This window comes from Tyto alba, unplaced genomic scaffold (genome assembly GCF_018691265.1).
Source record: "Tyto alba isolate M040663 unplaced genomic scaffold, T.alba_DEE_v4.0 Super-Scaffold_2, whole genome shotgun sequence".
Taxonomy (NCBI): Eukaryota; Metazoa; Chordata; class Aves; order Strigiformes; family Tytonidae; genus Tyto; species Tyto alba.
In genome coordinates this window covers 1,067,981-1,085,821 of record NW_024881282.1, presented here as the reverse complement: position 1 = coordinate 1,085,821, position 17,841 = coordinate 1,067,981, and the positions used below count along the sequence as shown (strand labels likewise).

The window sequence follows — 17,841 nt, the reverse complement described above, 5'->3', positions numbered from 1 at the left end:
GTTTTCACTAGACCACCATTTCAGCTGGTTCGAAACAACAGTCACTCATTTGCCAAACTCCAGGCCCTTCTGTTAACCATTTCGAAAATACGGGGTGGGTTGGCGTGCGTGGGGGTGGCATTGTGCACCGCGGAGCCGCACGTGTTCTTGAACGGGACTGCGTGAAATGCCGCTGGGGAAGCCCCACTTGCTTGCTAATGAATGTGCTTTATGCTGTTCGTTTTTGAGTAGGTCAACAGTACCGAGAGCTACATTTGTGGCATAATTATCAGTAGTTTGTGGCAAATACTGTTTTGTGAATTTTAGCGTAAAATGTAACAGCTGTACTTTTTTCTTTTGTCCTTTTTATTTTCCTCCTCTTTATCTCCTCAGAGTCCATTTGGAAAGTGCAGGACTCTTCACTGTGCAGCCTATCCGCTCTGCAAGGTGATGAGCTCTCGGCACTGTGGGCTGAATCTGAAATATCCCAAGACTTTTCACAGCATAGGAAAGCATGCAGACAGGGGGTAGAATAAGTTTCAGATCAACTGGATTTTTGTTTATCATTCTTTGAATCACTTCGAGGCAGTGACCAAGGGGTACATTAGAGATGGGAGCCCTGGCGCTGGCTGCAGTTGGTGGGAAGAGGCGAGTTCCTTGCAGCCAAATTATTCCCATGGTTGGGGGAACCCTTCGCTTCTCTTTGGAGAAGACCTGCAGAGAAAAGCCACCGTGGCTGAATTTAGCCTTTGTTACCCACGCATTTCTTCCCAGGAGTGAAGACTTGAATTCTTCTGGCCAACCTGTGCCTTGCAAAGTAAAGTTCTAGGGAGCAAAAAGGCTGCATTTGCATCCAAGCTGAGTTTTCCTGAGTTACCCACTTGTCTTGAGGGAACGCTGCTGGAGAGGAAGGATGTTTGTCAAGTGCTTGTGTGGTAGAGCTGAGCATGGTTGGCGCTGGGGACGGGAGTAGGAGATGAATCAGCTCGAGGTGGGGCTGGTAGGTATTTCTCTGTGCAACACCTAAACTTGCCTTAGCTCAGGGCATGGTGCTGCACGGCTGGGGAGGCGGCGGTGCTGGCAGCACGCTGGGCAAAGCAGGTAATGGCAGTGGTGGAGGAAATAGGAGAGGAGAGAAAAGCTGTAATAGCTGTGGGTGGGTGGAAAACAAACCATCTGAACAAGTCAGCCTAGCAGCCTTCTCAAAACATGAAATAAAAGCAATTCAGAATTACGGATCTGCAGGAACTTGCCAGAATCTGCTCCTTAGAAGCGGATGTTGTGATAATCCATCTGGAATGGGAGAGGGGGCCAGTAATCTTGTTTATTTCTTTAGTGTTGAATTTACCAGTGAATGTTTTCAGAGAGTGATGGAACTCTTCTGTGGCGCGTTAGATGAGGGCTCATGTGGCGGTGTTCGTGAAGATGAGGGGGGGACTGTGCTTGGACGTCTGCTGAACGTTGGGAGAAAGGTCCTGTCTGTCCCCCCGTGTGGGAAAGCCCCTCCGCTGTGGTCAGGGGAACGGTGTCACTGTCCCTCCCCTGGGCAGAGCCGGTGCAGGGCAGCCCCCCCACCCCGAGACCCCCCCTTTCATCTTTAGGTTTCCACCTCCCAAGTGAGCAGCCTGCCCCCAGGTGTCCTTCCCCCTTATCCCCGGCTCTGCGGCTGTGACACGTATTTTGGCTGTGATCACAGAACCCCAGACTGGTTTGGGTGGGAAAGGACCTCAAAGCCCACTCAGTGCCACCCCCTGCCCCGGGCAGGGCCCCCTTCCCCCAGCCCAGGGTGCTCCCAGCCCCGTCCAACCTGCCCTTGAACCCTTCCAGGGAGGGGGCAGCCACAGCTGCTCTGGGCACCCTGGGCCAGCGCCTCACCCCCTGCACAGGGAAGAATTTCTGCCTTAGATCTCATCTAAATCTGCCCTCGGTCAGTTTAAAACCGTCACCCCTCATCCTACCACAATCGGTGGCCCTGGTGAGCCTCCCCCGCCACTTGTCACCCCTTTGGTCATCCCTGACGCAGGGGAGCTCCCTCTACCCCATACGTCGCGTCCGTCTGTCCAGCAGTGCCTCCCAGCACCAGATTTACCAGTTTGGCTCTGGGCTGGGCGGGTGGGCGAGTTAGGTTTCAGGGGTGCTGCGGGAGGGGGATGCTTTGCTCCTGCCCTGGCTGCCGTGTGTCCGGGCTGGCTGCAGGACCTGTCTGTGCTGGGAAAACGCTGCCTGGTCGCAGCAGATGCCATCCCAGAAAGGGCTGAGATCGGAACGGGCGGCCGACGGAGGGGAGAGCTGCTACCTGGACTTTTCGCTGGCGCAGCTTGCCTCGCTGAGAAACAGTCAGGGTTGGGTTCTGAGATGATGCCAGGCTACTTCATCTGCTGCTGATAAAAATGGAGCTCCTGGAAAAGTTCGCTGGCACCAGTGTCTGAAAGGGGTCTGAGGCTGCAGGAGAGCTTATTGTGAACAAGGACTCTGTTTCTCCTCTGTTTTATGTTTGTGCATCTAAGAGATTGCTGCAGTATTTGTGTTTCAGCAGTGCAAACAGCCTTCGTGTCCCGCATGCAGGCTTTCCTCCCTGGGCTGGGATTACGTGTTTGCATTGTTTGTTTGCATTAAAGCTATTAACGCAGCAGTCGAGTGCTGGTGGGCTGGGGAGAGCAATCGCTGAGGTGCATCACTGCTTATTGATTAAACTCTTCAAGTGACAGATGGCACTGATTATTTTTCAGCAGTGGATTATGTTCACTCTACAAAATTCCAGAGGTAAATGTCACACTTTAAAAAAAAATTAATCTTTGTTATCCTAAGGTGTAAAAATCACACACTTCTTCATAAGCTGTAGCAGTATTGCTAAGCCATGATTTTTATTTAATCAATCTCTGCTGAAACCCTCTTCATCTGTTTCTGACATTTGAGAGGTGATTATTCCGGAGCTTCAGGAATTGCAGGTTGAATTGAGGGGAGGTTTCCTGGCAGCCACACAGCTGCTCCTGCACTGCTCCTGGAGAATAGGAGCAGCTCCCGTACCTGGCCAGCAATTACCTGGTGCTGCTTTACACCAGTTGCACTCGGTCCAGCCTTGTGACAATGTGCTGTTCAGCATCGGTCGGAAATTTAATGCAGCCTAAAAAGTTGGTCAGGAAGAAAAAAAGGGAGCAAAGCAGTGGGAGGTTGAGGAGAGATGACCGAAGCAATGCGAGCGCTGTAATAAGTTACTGCTGCTGGTGCTGGAGCCAAGCTGGGGTGACTGGCCGCGTTCACCCCCGAGCCTGTTGCAGAGAGAGGATGGAGCGGTAGCTTAATTCCCCCTGCACGGGAAATTAATGAGTGTTCTGTGTTTCACGTGCAACACGCCTGTTTGCGAGCGCTGGTTTGCAGGTAGTAACGGGAGCGCTTTCAGCCATCAGTCCGCACCCGGGCAGAAAAACACAGAGGGAGGATGGTGGGAGGTTTGTGCAGGAGAGCTCGCCGAGAGGCCGGTCTGCTGAGCCCGAGGCTCCGCTCGGAAATACGTGACAAACAGCCGAGTGGGATGTCATTTCACTGGACCGAGGAGGCCCTGCTCTGCCCCTCATTTCTCCCGGGTGGCATCTCTTTTCGTAGCCGCGCTTCGTGTGGGGAGCCCGGGAAGTTGTGCTGCAGCACCCGGGGGTTTGTACGTCCGTCGTGTGCTCGCTGGGAGACGTTTCTCAGGCGTGGGGGGGGGAGCCTGTTTGAGCCCTGCCTGCGATGCTCTCGGGGTGAACGCGCCGGCTCCTCGGGCACGGCTTTCCCCCTGTGCCTCAGTGCAGGAAGGAAGGAAGGAAGCCAGCCTCGCTGGCGATGCATGTGCCATGGTTGGGGGTTTCCCCTGTGTTCTTCGGGCAGTCTGTCTGCTCCAGGAGATCTCAGATTCCCCTATGCAGAACGTCCACTGCATCCCATCAGCGTATTTCTGTAAAGCTAGGTTACTGGGCTGCTTTACATCTGTTCTGTTCCTTGGGCTGGCTTATGTGTATTCCTCTGGCTCTCAGTCAACCAGAGCCATTCTTACCAGCCGCAGATGGCAGCAGCCCACTTGAGTCGCTCCAGAAATCATTTTTCTGCCAGTGAGGGTGGCCCCATTAGACCAACACCCTTCCAGGCTGTCTGCACTCGCAGCGCAGCGAGGGCTGCACAGAAGCCAGAGGTGGGTTGTGACCAGAGTCAGGGGACGGAGTCGGGTGCCTTAACTGGGGTCAGGCTCGGGCACTTCGGCACGATGAAGATCGCTGCAGGCAGCGGATGTCGTTGGTAACGAGCTCCGTGTGATGAATCCCTTAGGATGCAGCCAGAGGGATCGGAGCATCTTCTGCTGGGGGGCACCGACCTTTAAAAGCCTCATCTTTTCCCAGTTACGGCACGTGTTGGCTGTTCTTTGCTTAAAAATAAATACATCGGAAACCCAGGATCCAATACAAGGATTTTTCCTAGTCGCGGGTTTAATGCCCTTACTGTTGTAACACATCTGTTCCTTTATCTGTACGTTTTGAGTCTAGCTTAGTGTGACCTGCATTCCTCTGCCACACTTTGCAGGCTTGTGTCTTCTCCCGTTCAGGTCTGCCCCCGGCATGAGGCAATGTATTCCTTAGACTGAGCCTGCACAGCCTTTACGCGATGCTTCATCTAAAGCCTTCGACTAGGAGTGATTCATTTGAGCCAAATCTTTATGTTTGTGTGTGTGTATTTGTATTCTTCTTGACAGGACTGGAATATTCTGTCTGACTTGTAACCAAACTGTTGAGGAATCTCTGTACAGGTTATGTGACGGCTTCAGTATGTGAAAAAGAAAATGTGGATCTAACCTATTGCCTGTGTTTGATGGAGATACTCTTACAGTCCCTTCTATCATTCTCCCTTTGCTAGGAAATCCCAAGTATATCATTTATTGGAGATGTGTGAGAATATAAAAACATATTTCCAGCCCACTTTCCCCCAAATGCTGAATTGTATCAAACCCAGCAATCTTTTTCTCCTAATTAAAACACATCAGCATCCTCCTTTACCGCTTCTTCATCTTTTGCTTCATCACGTTTTGCTTACCAGCAATAACCTTTAGTTTCTGCATCTTACGGCTTGTCTGAAATAGAGATTCATGGGGAGTGATTTGGGGATGAGTTAAAGGAAATGTCTTGTGTCCCTGTGCTTGACTTCACTAGGCTGTGAAGAGATTTGGGGGTACAATAAATATTGTTCCTGCCTAAGCTGTGAAAGTCCTCATCCCTCCAAAATGATGGAAGTAAATTTTTTTTTTTTTTACACTTTTTATCAGAGGTTTTGACAAGAGACCTGACACCAATGATTTCTCAACAGCCTGAGAAATGTCTTTAGACCTCCTCTTACAAGGTGAAGTCTCTGTTCCTTTTGTAAATTTACGTGGTTTTTGAGTTTCCTGGGGAAAAGAGATTGGATTCACAGGCTGCTCTATGCACCCTTTGTGTTTTACATCTTGGGTTTTCTCACAGAACTGAGAGAGCACAAGTGCTGAGTGGAGCAGGGTGTGTATCCAAGTTAGAAATGAGCGTTTTAATTTATTGTTGGGGAACAGAGTGCTCGTATCTTAATCTTTTCGGTTTGAGGGACCCCCTGTGCCTTTACGGAGTTCTCTCTGCTGCCTCTTGGGGCTTTTACCGTTGCTCAGTACATTGGGCCAGAGAACTCAGACATGGTCTTTCAGAGCCTTCACTGTCACTGTGATGTGAGAAATGTAAATTTCAAACTGAAAAAGCCAGTTCAGTAATTCACTCTTGTGTTGTGCAAAGCTGATGCTAAGCATGACAAAAAGCATGTATCTTAGTATGTTGGAAAAGCCTTTAAACACTTGCAAAAGTTAAAAGGAAGGGAAGTGGAAGCCCTAAGTTTGCTTTGAGTATGTCATTTTGAGGGAAGGTTGGTGGTAGGGGGGAAGAAATCATGTTTGTTAATTGTAGGATTAATTTAAGGCTGTGGGGGACTCTTATTTACATTATAATGCTACAGAGGAAGTGCTTATTAAAATTAATAAAATTATGTCAATTTTTTTGGAAGAGATCTATTTAAAATTTGGTGTAATCAACAACTTTGTAAAGTCTCTGAAATATCAAATAAGATGGAAAGGCCTTTTGGAGGAACTCTTTGCACTGAGAGCACCACAGTCACCCAGTTGCTTCTGGGTTCATGAGAAAGCCGTCCGCGCGTCGTCGTAACTGGGGACAAAGAGCTGAAGGATTTTGTGTAAGATGGAGCCAGTTTCTCGGGGATCGGATGGAAATCATCCAGCAAGTACGGCTGGGCAGTGCCTTGCAGAAATGTCCACGAGCCCCCGGCAGTCCTGGAACAAAAGGTGTTGGGAACCTTGCAGCCCAGGCGAGGTTTTCATGCTGAATCCATTTATTTATTTAAGCTCGATTGCGGTGCACGGAAAGGAGGGACCCGAGCAGGGGTGGCAAAAGAGCTGGAAACAGCACGGCCACGCTGGTTGCTGCCTCCGGCATCAGCAGTAGCTTCTCCTGCAGGTTGGACTCAAGGATCTTAATGGTCTTTCCCAGCCTAAACGATGGTGTGATGAGAGCTGCTGCCAGCCCTGCACCAAAGCTGCCGGGGGGCCAACGGGTGGAGGGGAGAGATCCAGGCCCTGAGCAGGCTGACCCTGCGCACCTCCCGTGCTTCAGTTCACTCCCCTACACAGTGCATCCAGTATTTGTTAGCGAGGGGTTATGGCATTTCGTTTGTGTTAAAGGATTTTAAAATTCCTAGACGAAAAAAAAGCTATTCACAGGTAGACTTCTTTTGTCATCTGTAAAATGTCTGGTCGTTGGCTTTTTCCATTTTTCCATATCTGCTCATTTTGGAAAACGCCAGGGCTCACTTCCAGTCTGTTTTAAACTCTCCTCACCGTTCTGACCTCTCCATGCCAGGACACCCCTCGGGCCCTGCTCGACGTGACCCTGATGATCAAGAAGCTCATTTTGGGGAGTCCCACTCGTGCTGCTTTGGGTGCAGCCCATCTCGTGCGTGCTGAGTTGAGGCGTCCTCCAGACCGGGTGCAGGGCAGGCGAAGGGGTGTTGGAGCGATTTGGGGAAAACAGCGTGGCTGACTCCTTTTAGAGTAGCTCTGGGGGGTTGTGCTGCAGCCCGTCGTTGGCAGTTCCTCTAGGAAAGGGCCCTTCGTGGCTGGACCTGTTGGCAGCTCTCTGGCTGCTCTCGCCTCTGAATCCAGAGAAGATCTGGCTGTCCCCAGCCTTCCAAAGCTGCTCTGTGCTCTCAGGGCTGGCAGCAAGGGGAGGGGGAAGGTTGCATACTCATATTTCTGTTTTTTAAAAGAAAAAAAAAACAAACCTGCTCCTGCTTCAGGGGAGGCAAAGAGGTTTTCTGGTTGTGCTTGTAACGGCTCTTTCTCTTCCTGCCGTAGCTGCCAACCTAAATTGCCCCACAGGTCTTGTCCACCCAGGCTCCATCGCACGGAGCCGGGCAGGGGGGTGGCTGGGGGCTGGCACAGCGTTTGCTCTCGGAGCAAGATCCCTTCACATGCTCACGTTTCTCTTCCTGCGCTTCCACGAAGCCTGATTTTACACCTGGGACTTCAGTGCATTTTAGAGGAGCCGTGCTGGGAAGTGGTGTCGGGTCCCGGTGCTGCCAGGAGCTGCGTGTTTCCTTCTGATGCCTGTAGTCCTAGATAGGAAATCGGTGTGCCCAGAGTAAAACCTGCAGTACTGGTAGCGAAAGGAGATCGGTACTGTGTGAAATGCAAGTGGAAAGTTGTGCTTGGGGGTTTGCAACGTGCGGGGTCATAGAATCACAGGAGGGTTTGGGTGGGAAGGGACCTTTCAAGGTCATCTAGTCCAACCCCCTGCCACGGGCAGGGACATCAACTCGACCAGGTTGCTCAAAGCCCCGTCCAACCTGGACTTGAAATGTGCCCAGGGATGGGGCATCAACCACCTCGCTCAGCAACCTGTGCCACTGTCTCACTACCCTCATAAAAAATTTCTTCCTTCTCTGTAGTCGAAATCCATCTTCTTTTAATTGAAAACCAGTAGATGCCCAATGTTTAGTAGCAGCTGGCTTGACTAATTGGCTCTTTCATATTTCTGGTTTTCTCAGTACATACTTGTTGGAGGTTTTGCTAAATAGTAAACAGTAAAAAACCCTGCCTGACACATTTTTGATTTTTGTTTAGCACTTAAAACCCCCACTTATTTACTTTCGTTCTCTCACGTTCACCCCTGCCTTTTTTTAAGTAACTGTGAAACTGTGACTGTTGAAAAAGGGGGTTTCCACATTGAGTTGTAATTCTGATGAAAGTTTTGCAACTTGGCAGTTTGATACTCGATCTGCCCCACATCTGTGATCACAGTCATATTTTTTTCAACAGTTATTTTCTTCTTTGCTTTTGCATCTTCATACTCAGTGGTATCGATATTGTCCTAAAAGAGCACGGTTGTTCTGGGGGTTCCTGTGTGAAGGCTCTCCTGTATCATGTGTTGCTAGGCAAATTATATGTATAAGATTTCGAATTTCATCTTCTTTTTTTTTTTTTTCTTCCCCCTTCCCCATTCAAATTGAATAAATGTTGTCAAACTTCTTCTTTTCCCCTTAAAAAACAACGTAGCTCATCTTTTCCCTGTGTGAATCCTGGGTCACAATTCTTCTAACACTGTCTTAAGTTCTTGTGGCCAGCTCTGGTGTGGGTGAAGCATTGTGAAGTTAATCGCCATGTTCTTTTGAGTTCAGTGGTATCTCTGGTCTCTTCCAGTAACTCGTCACAACCACCTGAAGGACTTCATGCTGGTGGTGTCCATCGTCATCGGAGTGGGCGGCTGCTGGTTTGCCTACATCCAGAATCGCTATTCAAAGGAGCACATGAAGAAGATGATGAAAGACCTCGAGGGACTTCACAGAGCTGAACAGTCTCTCCATGACCTTCAAGAAAGGTAGGTGTGACGCGTCCACCCAGTTGGAGCGATCAACTTGGCAGTCTTTCCTGCAAGGTTGTTACTCGTTTAAATTTCAGGAGAGATTTTCTTTTTAGCTGTCGTGCTGCTCTGTACCAGTCAGCACCTTCCTGAGCGACCGTAGCAAACCTGCCAGCCCATCTTAACAGCTCGGGCGGTGCCTGGCTCGTGCGTGGATTCCGTTACCAGGCTACACGTCAAGATGTGTGCGTGCTCACTCGACCTGCTCTTTGGTGGTGACGTCCTAGTTATCTGTACTTGCAGTGTGCCACGTGAAGGCCTGGGTGGTAAAAACTCCCTTGCGTTACTACAATCCTGAGATGTGGCAGTGAAGTCACTTGAGCAAAGTGACGGCGCCCGGTGCCAGCCTCTCCTGGTCCGAGGTGGGCTCCGGTGCACGCTGACACGTAGCCCAACACAGCTGCACATGCTCCCACACATTTTTGTTTCCTTTCCACATTGCTTTTATGCTGTTTTGTCCATCTGTTTAGTTCCCGTTCTGCTCTAATGGTCATTCCTACCTCAAAAAAGTACTTTCCGAATTTTGGGGAAGACTTGACTCTGCTTAGTTTTGCTGCTGTTAGCGTGGGAGCCATCTCCTCTCTGCACTCAGAACTTTGCTGCTCTAAGGAGCAAAATATCCAGCTGAGCACAGCGGATGTGAGTGCTCCTTCTGCACTCGACAGCGGTCACTCTTCATTTTGAGTGCGTTGTCTTATTTCAGATAGGTGCTTCCTATTCATTTGCCACATTTAATTATGGAGGAGCAGTGAAACGTACAGTGGTTTCTACTCCCAGTCTGACTCATACTGAAAGTATATCAGGATCCCCACCACCTAAAATGACGGTGTAAATCTGTACCTGGAGGGGAAGAAGAGCCTCTTAAAGGAGTGTAAGGTAATCCAGCTCACTTTGAATTCATCATCCAGGCTGATCGGGTTGTTTCCCCCTGCCTTTTGGTGGGGAAAAAACATGCTGAAACAGTGGAAGCAGAGGAATGACACACCCCCACTTGAATTCTTTGAGCTATATGTAAAAGTCTGTGCTTCCCTGCCTGCACAGTGATAGCTAAATCCAGGAGTGTTGACTGGAAAGAATGAAAAAAAAAAAAAAAATTTTAGAGTATTAAATATCAATACCTGAACTCTAGACTCTTGAACAAAATACTCTAGCCTCAGGAATGTGACCTCTACTCACAGAAAAGATTCTGATGGTTCCAGCAAAACGACTCGCCAGAGAACGGGCTGCACAAGAGGCTAACTGTGGACACAAGAGTCTTTTGGGAAAGGAAAGAGCATTCAAGGCAGTTGATGACAAACGAGTGGGGGTTTTTGGCAATAAGACTTTTTTAACGGCAGATTTAGCAAATAGCAGAGCGTGATAGTCTTGGGCTGCAGCTATTTTTCATTAGTTTTAAGTGTCATTTTGGAAGATAAACCTTAATTTGGCCACTGTGTGAGCTGACGGCTGCGTTCCCGGTGGCTTCTCTGGGAGCGGAGCTGGCTGCTACCTGGGCAAACACCGGCATCCCCAGGACGTCCGTCTGCCGTGGAGACTTCTGCAAACAGCCGAGTCTTTGGAAACCGTGACGACAAACCCACCAGACTGCAGCCTGATTTCTTGCCTCCGTGCTCATGACAGCCTTCGGGGAATTGTCCTGCATGTGGGTGTTACTCGAAGGCTTTCTTCTTCGAGTGTGATCGCATCAGTTGGCGTCTGTGGAGAGAGCAAACACTTGAGGAAGTACCAAGCCGATGGTGCCAAACCGGGCACATTCCCCTGGCAGTGGTGTGGATATCTGACCTGCTTTCCTTCTGGCGTAGAGGTAGAATAAAGTGCATTTCCCCCCTGCCTACCGTGGGGCCGGCTCCAACGCACAGCTGGTTTCACAGAGCTTTGTGTAATTTTACATTGCAGGTTGGAAATACCCCAAAGAAAAAGATGATTTTTATTTCTGCAGCCAAAGGACACAGACGTTCCTTCTCAATGTCCGTCTCCTGGAGCAGCAGAGCCGCGTCCAGGCCAGGAGGTCTCTGCTGGGTGTCACTGAAGAGCAGGTCACACCAGAGGTCTGAACGCCGGCTGCTGTGAACGTGCCCTGTGGGGAACGACCTTGGGATCTGCTGCCGAGGGCAGAGCCACGTAAACAAGTCGGTGTGCCTGGGAAGTTCAGCTAATGCTCTAAAGCCAGATAGGAAGAAACACAAAACCACCCATGCTGAGCATAGCTCGGGTCTTAAGCCAGAGCAGCTTGTGATGTTTCTGCTGAGTTTGCAGCTGAGAGGGCTTGTGTTCTGCAGAGGGCACTGAGCTGGAGTTCAGGAAGTGGGAGGTGGATTCCTGGACCTTGTGGGGCCTTTTGGCAGAGGCTTGGTCTAATTCTCCTCTGGAGTAGGGAATACACCTTCACTTCTTCATCTTGCACCCCAGCGAGGTTCAGCTGTGGTCCTCAGCCACTGTAGAAACTGCAAAAACTACCAATAGCACCAGTTCCCACGGGCTTGTGTAGAAGTTGTTCTGGAGTTCTGCTGAGAAACTTCTTTTCTAGAGCTTGAAGTAATCTCCTTTCCTGGCTCATTGCAACTTGGTGCTGAACAGCCCTCCGGAAGGGAAGCGGTGCCTTTCCAGTTGCCTGTCAGCTGCTGACGCTGTGATTTGATGAACAACTCGGATACGTTCCTGGAGAGTTGAGAAGGGAGTGTTGATACAAAAAGCCATTTTTTTTGTTCATCTTCAAAATGCCTTTTGAGAACATCCTTCAACAGTGACACTTTCCAGTCAATTAAATGACCCATCAAGATAAAAACGTTCATGTCTTAGCACATCCTATTGATGATTGAAGGTTGTTTGAAGATCTGTATTGAAGATCTTCTGATTGTATTGAAGATCTGCTCCTGAATTGTGAAGCCCCTGGATGGACCTTGATTTCTTGCCCTCATTACAAATGTAGCTCTGAAGGCACTTTGCCATCTCGCAGAGCTCAGTGCACATGAAACCGGTGTTGTGGAACCAGCTGGGTTTGAACAGGAATGCACAGGCAAAACGTGGTTTTGTCCATAACCAACATAAAAAAATATGGGCTCTGCTCTCAGGAAAAAAAAGGGTAGTAAGGGAAAATACAATGTTAGAGTGCCTTTGAGAATTATCTTAAAGATCAAATTCCTTCCCTCTTAGGCATCATAATATGGGGAAATTTCTCCTTTAAACAGAGATATTTTGGTAGTTTGGGATTCTTACAGCCCTAGTATGGAAGAGCTTTAGCGCTGATGCGCAGGGCAGAGAGCGTGGGTTTATCTAAAAACTTGGAATGTCTTGGCAAGAGTCTCTTTAAATTAGGAAAAAAACCACTTGAGTTTCTCAGCAGAGCTGTAAATTGAAAATGCTCCTTTTCCAAGAAGAGAGCCAACATCATGGCCGATGAGAGTCCAGCCCATCCAGTCTGTTTCCCGTTGCCATCTGCCCGGGATAAGCCCGAGGAAGAGGAGTCCTTATTTATCTTTTGCAGCCCGGGTATGGCACAACCTGAGCCAGACCCCGCCGTCCCCTCACCTCTGTCTCTCCCACGCATCGCTCTGTGGGTTTGCTCTCCAGTTTGGATGTTGAATGGGAGAAATATTTTATTGACCTTGAAATACCTATTTCTGGCTAAGATGGTTCTATTCAGGGGTTTAGGGTGTTTTTTTTCTTTTAGGATCCCACCGACCCATGGAGAAGCTGCCTGGGCAGGGCAGGAGGTGCATGCAGGGAGAAGGGGCCGCTTCGGGTGGGAGTAGAGCTCTGCTTCTCATGGCACAAAACAGGAGTTTCCTTAGTTTGGTCTGGGTTAAAAACAGCGTTGCCTCTGCTGCTCCTACAGTCTGGTTTTGTCCAACCTTTATTGATTTATCTCAAACTGTGGTAACTGAAACTTTTGAAAGAAAAGTTCCTGTTTAAAAGGTGAGACTGTTAGACTGATGCACCTGGTTTCTGACAGTGTAAGCCACAACACTTCATTGTGTTCTGGGAACTCATCACCTCATGATTTGAAGTTATCCAGAGATAACTTCATTCCTCAGAAATTTGATCCAGGGTTTAATTGTTGCCACCGTTTCAAACAAACAAACAAACACAAAGGTATTTTTCATTTGAATAATTTGTACTTGTTCAACACAATTTTTCAGAACCTTCGTTATGAAGTGAACCTCTTCATTTCAATCGAATATTTGCCAAATCTTTTTCCCCTTTTATTTGGCAGTCGCTGTGCCTCTAGAAGCACATGGGTTTGGGACTGTATTTAAAAAGAGGCTCTGCTGGCATTAGAGGTTGTTTGGGTGGCAACAACCAGAGACTTTACCACCCCTTTTGAGGACAGCTCAGTCCCATGTGGGTCAGGTTCATTCTTGGTGCTAATTTGGTTTCACTGAACCTGTGTGAGGTTTGTGTTTACACTAGTGCAACTCCCCTGAAATGCAAACGTTGTAGAAACGCTGGAACATCCCGCTGTGGCTGCGGTGGTGTCTCCTTCAGAGGGCTGTGGCTTTCCAGGCTGAATGGTTGAACCTTCCTGAATGGGTAGAAGTAATCTGTTACTACTTTTTGTTGTCATACATAATTCCTACTGATGTAATTCTGTCATGAGGAAAAATAATAACTTCCAGGCAAGATCAAGACATGTCTAAATTTGGAGGCTTTTGCAAGGGGAATGCAGAGGCATCCCATCTGGGTGGTCATACCTGTTGCTCAGTCAGATCTTCTCCTCCCTTTTCTTTTATGAAAGGCAAAGGTCTTCAGTTTCCTAAATATAATGAAAATTCAAATTAATTTGATGGTTACTGAGAGAAATCTTGATGTGCTTTGGAAAATTAAGAAAGTGCATACTGTGTATTTGATAAACGAAATAGTTGAGACTGCAGAGTTGACAATTTGATTTCTTCTCGGGCACGGTGAACTTTCTCTTTGACTTTCCAAATACAGATCTCCGATGTTGACATCAACACGGAGAAACCAGGGGCGCAGGGCTGGTCTGGGTTGTGGCTGGCCAGCCCTTGCGCTGTGGGCTCCCGCGGCGGTGTGCGGCTAGCCCGGCACGCACAGCATTGGGCGCTCGGTCTCTCGTGTGTTGCAGACTGCAGAAGGCTCAGGAGGAGCATCGCTCCGTGGAGGTGGAAAAGGTGCACCTGGAGAAGAAGCTGCAGGACGAGATCAGCATTGCCAAGCAGGAGGCACACCGGCTGCGAGAGCTGCGGGAGGGCACGGAGAATGAACTGAGCCGGCAGAAATACGCTGAGCAAGAGCTGGAGCAGGTGAGGGTTCAGCCAGGTGTGTGCACTCACATACGGGACGTGCCAGCGGGAGCAGCAGGCAGCTCCTCACTCTGCTTCATCCTTCTGAGAAAGCCAGTGGTGTTCTGCTTGTAACGCTCTTCCGCTCCCCTTCGTGGCAGAAAAGATCCAATTATTTCTCCCACGTTGCACGTCCCCTGAGCTGCATGACAGTGCTGCTTGTGTGTTGGGTAGCCGGGACTGTGCAGGTCCTGTCTCAAGAGCAATGTGCTGCTGTCACACAGTGTCCCAGCTTGCCATTCAGGAGAGGGGTTGAACTTGGCCTATAGCTGCACCCCTCCGATGACTTCTAATTCCCACTCCAAACCATAAACTCTTTCTTTTTCTTCTTTTCTATTCATGGTTTTGGGAGAGGTTTGCAATGAGTTTAGTTGTGCTTGCCGTGTTTGCTTGTGAATCGGAGAGGTGTACAAAGGAAACTTCCTTCCAAGGAGATTTAACACTAGATTAAAATCTTGTACAGCAAGGTTAGAGTTCGTACTCAATTCTCCAAATCATTACTTTAAAGTTTAGACTAGCAGGAAAATAAGTCCCCAAGTTACATATCGTAACGTAGGCAGAATATTGTGTATAATGCTGCTGCTGGCAAAAATAAAATGTGTTTTGTCCAGAAGGATACATGGAGCATTTGTAAAATAATTTGCTGTAGCTCGGAAGGAGCACTCTCAATCCTACATCTAAAAACCCTGAGACCTATAACAGAAGCTATAGGAAAATAATGGAAATCAGGGACATTGCTCATGGCAGCTGCCTGCAGTAGCAGAGAGCAAAGAGTGAGCATCTGGGAATTTTACCTCAAAACTGCCCTTTGCCCAAACTTACAAGAGAGGTCCAAAACCACAGTTCCAGTGGTTCCTGTTTCATCTGAGGGACAGTTCTTATCTGACCTTAATTTATAGATCAGTTTAAAGTGAAATTGTGTGAGCCAGAATTGCATCAGCCAAGCGAGTACCGTGGATATTCTGAGGCCGTCAGCATATCCCCCCAACCTGAATGTGTCCAATCTTTTACGTCACCATGGAGGATGGGGAAGAAAATGAGACAAGAATTTAGGGTTTTCATTGACAAGGGAGAAGAAACAAGTGTCCTGGGCCATCGGGTAACTGGGGAGCCACAGGGCAGTGCAGCCTGGGTATGCAAATAGTCAGCAAACAGTAAATTTCCTTCCTGCTTAGAATACCAACAGCCCAGGCACCCGCAGGCGCCTGTCACCACCTTTTCTCTCGTGATCCAACATCGTTTCTCCTAACTGGTCACACAGCCTCTCCACAAAGTCACTGAGCTCCATTTCAGGACACGCACTGGGACGTCTGTACTCACACAGACAGAAATTTGGTCTCTTTGTATTGTGGGCCATGAAATAAGGATGTGTAGCCTTGCTCTTGTAGCCCTGAGCCCTTGTACCTGACCTGCCCCTTGCTTTTGGAGGAGGCAGGATCTCATCCATTCCACTTCCCCCTCCACTTTGCACTTGTTAAGAAGCCTGGAAAGCCAGAGGTGACTTAACTGCTCTGTTGTTTCTTAGAGGCCTTCAGGAGGGATGCACTGGCAGGGTGAGTATTGGTTTTACCCACCTGACCCACACTGTGTGATTATAACACGATCACTGTCCCAGCGAGCTGTAGACCACAGATAACATTAACCAGTCACTCCCACTGACCATAAAACTCATCCGATTTCAAGATATTCTTGGGTCCCAGGGAATATTAGAACAAGACATTCTTTTGCACCAGGCGATTCTTACCACTAAGATGATACTGGAGGGTTTGGAAGCTCCTACTGGATTTGGGCGTATGAGATGGGGACACACTGTGTTTCTGGGATGGGACTCTCCTGTACTGGGTTGTTCATACCGATCCTCTCTCCTCTCCAGGTCATCCTCCCCCAGACCATGGACCCAGCCAGGGCCACAGACCCAGAGGGCATTCCTCCCTTTATGAGTTGTTGCTCTTAGTGATCAAAATGAGGTCTTAGGAATCTTCCCAGGAGAATGTAGGCACACAAAGTAACTCCTATTTGTATTAATTGCCCTGCAGAACTGAGAGGGCTTGTGTTTTGGACACTGCTGTGTAACAGCTCATCCCAACCACTGTTGTTCTGCGCTGCTTCCCTTTTCCACCATTCCATAAAATGTTGTTCCTGCAAATGTTTTGAGCACTCCTCTGCCCCAAGTATCTAGTGTCAGATTTCCTGCTCAGTTATTCTCTGTATTTCTAAATCCCAGATGCTTGCAGATCGTGGTCAGAGTTCTGCCTGTAGTGGGCGTGGTGCCTGGTGGTGCTGGTGTCAGAGGGGAAAAAACAGACCTTCCTGGGGTCTGCGATTTCTGAATTTGTAACTTTTTGAATGATTTAGGCAGAGTTATGCTCAACAAGACTAAATCACACCTGTGTGATACAAGTAGCTGACCTCTTCTGTGCAGTGTCTCCTGGCTATTTCTACATGGATTGTTCAAATGTCCTCCAGGATAAAGTATGGGATTTCAAAGTATCTGCGTGTAACCTGGTGCTTTTGGCTCACTAGAAAACGCCTATGCCAGACTTGGTGAGACATGACTGAGTTAAATAACACATTAAGGGAAAAGATCCAAGTTGGAGCAATCTTTTTAAAAAAATGCTTATCTCCAGTCCGCTTGCGGCTGTGCTCTGTGGGAAATGAAGAGGCACCGGCACCAGGCAAGGGTGGGTGTAAACACGGCTGTGGGAAGCGAGCATTGGGCCGGGGAGGTCCCTGGACACGCTCCCACTGCCTCTGCGTTTCTTAGACCTGGGCCCTAAAGAACAGAAAGAGAAAATGGGACAGACATCGTCCAGGCATCAGCCCGGGGACACGCGTGCGGCCCTGGCTGCAAAGCTGGGCCTTTCCTCCCAGCTCCACCTCTGTCAGGAGAAGGTCTGCGTTGGTTTGCCGGGGCGGTGACAGCTCCTGAAGGTGCTTAGGGTTGGCTTTTATTTTACCAGCCAGGATGTCTGTTGTGCAGCTTATAACCACGTACACCCCTCCTGAGCTTCGAGGTGCTGTGGTTGAGGAGCAGTCCGGTCCACCGCCGCTGTGCTGTCCCTGGATTGCAGCAGCTCCGAGCTGCAGTCGCCATCCCTCGGGTTCTCCGGTGTGGGTCACGTTAACTTCTTGCAGGGCTTGTGTCAGGCTTCAGGTTTATTAAAGTCTCTGCACATCACGTGTAGTGGAAGGGAAGTGTTAATTCTTGATGGTCTCTAGCACCAAATGCTTTTACGTAAGGTTTTGGCATCTTCAACTTAAGCTTGTCACCCACTTCCTTCTAATTTTGTAATCGCTCCCTTCTCCAGCAAGATAAGTAAGTGTGTGGAGGAGACCAGACCGATGGTGTGTGGAGGAGACTGAGCTGGGATGGAAGGAGAGTCCCCCAGAAAGCTACAGAAACTGCTGATTCCAGACGTGTTATTTTTTTTCCTGACCAAGCAGCACATGTTTTGTGTCTAAATATTTTTATCATCTTGCTCCAGTGTGAAAGTTGTCTCTTGACAAGCTCCCTCTGTTTGGCTCAGGAGCTGCAGCGAGAAAAGGCGATTGCCTGCGGTGCTGTCAGCGATCCTGCCTCGGGAGGAGAA

At 48.9% G+C, this 17,841-nt stretch overlaps 1 protein-coding gene across 5 annotated transcripts in view; it reads left to right on the top strand.

The window, feature by feature from the left end:
- STIM1 (stromal interaction molecule 1) overlaps positions 1-17,841 on the top strand; it is a 99,850-nt gene that overhangs the window by 62,295 nt on the left and 19,714 nt on the right. For all 5 annotated transcript variants that reach the window (XM_042791911.1, XM_042791914.1, XM_042791912.1 and 2 more), the window contains exons 7-8: positions 8,732-8,909; positions 14,035-14,212. In XM_042791911.1, coding sequence (XP_042647845.1) covers positions 8,732-8,909; positions 14,035-14,212 — 356 coding nt within the window. The remainder of the gene's footprint in view (positions 1-8,731; positions 8,910-14,034; positions 14,213-17,841) is intronic.